Source organism: Sinocyclocheilus grahami, unplaced genomic scaffold, assembly GCF_001515645.1.
Source record: "Sinocyclocheilus grahami isolate Dianchi unplaced genomic scaffold, SAMN03320097.WGS_v1.1 scaffold1034.1, whole genome shotgun sequence".
In the NCBI taxonomy this organism is placed as follows: domain Eukaryota; kingdom Metazoa; phylum Chordata; class Actinopteri; order Cypriniformes; family Cyprinidae; genus Sinocyclocheilus; species Sinocyclocheilus grahami.
In genome coordinates, this window is record NW_015506213.1 from 23478 (window position 1) to 26869 (window position 3392).

A 3392-nucleotide genomic window follows, 5' to 3' on the forward strand; every position below is an offset into this window, starting at 1 on the left:
CACACACGCACACACGCACACAAACACACACACACACACGCACGCACGCACACACACACACACACACACACACACACACACACACACACACACACTCACTCACGCACACACACACACTCACGCACACAAACACACACACACGCACGCACGCACACTCACACACACACACACACACACACAGAGACAGTGTCATTCCACACAGTTTTTGCAGGACGGCGGAGGCCACACGGCTCTGCCAGAAGCCAAAGTCAGTAATTGACACACACACGCACATACACACACACACACACACACACACACAGAAATAAACACCAACACACACTGCTTTTATGAAATGTATATTCTGCTATATTTCTCTGGAATTTGTGAACCGTTTTACCACAAGGAGCTTCTTTCTCATTTTGTTCTGGTTTATTTATTTATTCACATACAGATGTATGCTATGAAATGGACAGGTTTCCATTTAAATATAAATTCAGTAATATAAGTGAAGTTTTAGAGAATGAAATCCAGACCCTGTGACTGCAGTCAGCTTGTATGTTCCCTGTTTCTGTTTAATGTTTTGAAACAGTATGTGGACATGTGGACCCCATCAGCATGTGTCCTCCTTTACCTAACAGAAAAAGACCCTTCTAATCAGATCGTGGAGTTACTGGGTAAAGATAATTGGCTATTGGCATTAGTAGCAAAGCTCAGTGACAGGCTTAGCACAGCATGAGTTCCCTGTTGGTCCAGACGGGTTTATGCTGGCAGGAGCATGGCTTTTCTGCTAAAGCCGGCTGAGTTTAATCTAGTCAAGAAGCCTGGTGGGAGACCAGTACCCAAAACACAACATGATCTGCTGCTGCTTTTATTAGCCGAGCTCTGAGCAAACACCATTGTGGACCAGGTTAAAAGAATAGTTGACCTAAAAACAAACATTAGCTGAAAATGTCCTCAACCTCAGGCTATCCAAGGTGAAGATTTGGAGAAATGTGTCATTGCATCAGTGTCTCAGCAATGGATGCTCTGCACGAGTTCATAATCCATAATAACGCTTCCTGCAGTGAAAAAGTCCATCTCCTGTTGACTCTCACATCAAAATCCAGCCACATATTTGTTCAGAGCTGTTTTGGCTTGTAAACGCTGCTTGATCTGTGCAGATTTCTCTCCTGATTCAGATCAGACCACATTTTAACTGGAGGAAGCATTATTATGGATTATGGACTCATATTTTAGTTAAAAGCGTCTTAATGGATTGGATGGATTGATGGATGGATTTGTTTCAGCTTTTGTCTTCTCCAGATGTTAAGTGCTGGACTGGAGTGCTGTGGATTACTTGTGGATTATTGTGATGTTTTTATCAGCTGCTTGGACTCTCATTCTGACGGCACCCATTCACTGCAGAGCATCCATTGCTGAGACATTGATGCAATTCTACATTTCTACATAACTGATTTGACAGATTTTTTTCAGCAATTTTTTTTTTTTTTTGCATGAACAAATATTCCTTTATCCTCAGGTTAAAAAGAATTGGATAAAAACTTAGTCTTAACATTTATGCTGCCATTTTTCCACCTTCAGCCGTTTACATTCCAACAACCTGAACTGCGACTGCAATCTGGCCTGGTTGTCGCAGTGGTTGCGCGAGCGGCCGACCATCGGTCTGTTCACCCAGTGCAGCGCTCCGGCTCCGATACGAGGACTTAATGTTGCCGAGATCCAGAAACACGAATTCAGCTGTTCAGGTAAACAAGCCTTCCAGTCTCTTCACCCGACACCAGCATCTGCTGCATTGCACTCATCCGAAGTGAAGAACAATGCTGCACACTTTATTACTCACAACCTCTTCTTATTCAATGCAAATGTGCCTCTGCAGGTCAGTCTGAAGACGCTGCTGTTCAGTCGTGTAGTTTTGCCACGGGCTCGTGTCCGGCCGTCTGCACCTGCAGTAATAATATTGTGGACTGCAGAGGGAAAGGACTGACGGCGATCCCGGCCAGCCTGCCCGACAGCATGGCAGAGATGTAAGATCCTGTAGCTCAAACAGTAGAACATAGTGCAAGCAATGCCAAGGTTGTGGGTTCAATTCCCAGGAAATGCATCAAATGTCCACCTTGAATGCAATGCAAGTCAGTTTGGAAAACACAAACTGATCTAAAATCCCACAAAGGCCAATATAATATAAATCGTTTCTGAATGTTAAACCCGACTCGGTCTCAAGGATCGGGATCAAGCATTTTTTTAACTGATCGGTATCAGCTCTCCTCAGCCCGATCCTTATTTTGCTATGGGTTGTGTCTTGCTTCGGATTTGATTAACAGACTGGCGTTCTGACACCCCTAGCTTCATGCTTTCTAACCATATCTCCACTTTTTTACCTTTATGTTGCAATCATTCTGCTTATTGTACATTTAAAATATAATAAGTTATATCACTAGTCCCATATTCTACCAATGTCTTTATACAGTATGTGCAAATATATACATATAGAGAGTGTATCATATTTATGTATACACACACACACACACATGTATATATATATATATACATTTACTATCTGAACAACACTGTATGCATTGATTTTAATAACTTTAATGTACTTGGATTGTGCATAAAACACTAGGAATATACAAGTATCGGATCGGGATTCGGTATCGGCAGATACTCAATATTCAACGACTCGGATCGGATCGGGGGCACAAAAAACCTGATCGGGACATCTCTATTCAAAACATTCTTTTTAAAAATGTCTAAAAAAATCTAGATAATCCAATCTTTTGGGGAACATCTCATTTTATCATTTTGCAAACATTTTGGGAATATTTCTTTTGAATGTTGTCTAAAAGTAGTAACATTTAATAACTGTTAGATTAAAGTTCCTGTAATTCAAACAGTAGAGTATGATGCAAGCAACGCCAAGGTTGTGGGTTCAGTTCCCAGGAAATGCAGGAACTAAAGAAATGTATATATTAGTTGCTTTGGATGAACTAAAATCACACAAAATATACTAAAAACACACAAAAGCCAATATAATGTGAATCATTTCTGAAAGTTCTTAATTTAGTTTTTTGAATGTTTAAGTGGATGTTAGGGGAACATTCCATTCTATCAGTTTGCAAACGGGATGAGAATATTTAATCTGAATATTCTCTGAAAGTAGTAACATTTGAGAAAAACAAGTTAAAGTTCCAGTAATTAAAATGGTAGAGTATGACGCATGCAACACCAAGGTTGTGGGTTCAATTCCCAGAAAAGGCATGAACTGAACAAATGTATTTCTTGAATGCAATGCAAGTCAGTTTGGATAAAAGCATTTGCTAAATGCAAAAGTTTGAGCTTCTGAGGTTCTGTAGTAAAACACAAAGGCCAGTATAATGTGAATAAGCGGCATGCACACACACACACACACA

At 40.5% G+C, this 3392-nt stretch overlaps 1 protein-coding gene across 1 annotated transcript in view; it reads left to right on the top strand.

Annotated features, from left to right (window-relative positions):
• LOC107565895 (slit homolog 1 protein-like) overlaps nucleotides 1–3392 on the top strand; it is a 49254-nt gene that overhangs the window by 3848 nt on the left and 42014 nt on the right. The window contains exons 2-3 of the mRNA XM_016251191.1: nucleotides 1564–1727; nucleotides 1859–2006. Of these exons, the coding sequence (XP_016106677.1) occupies nucleotides 1564–1727; nucleotides 1859–2006 (312 nt within the window). The remainder of the gene's footprint in view (nucleotides 1–1563; nucleotides 1728–1858; nucleotides 2007–3392) is intronic.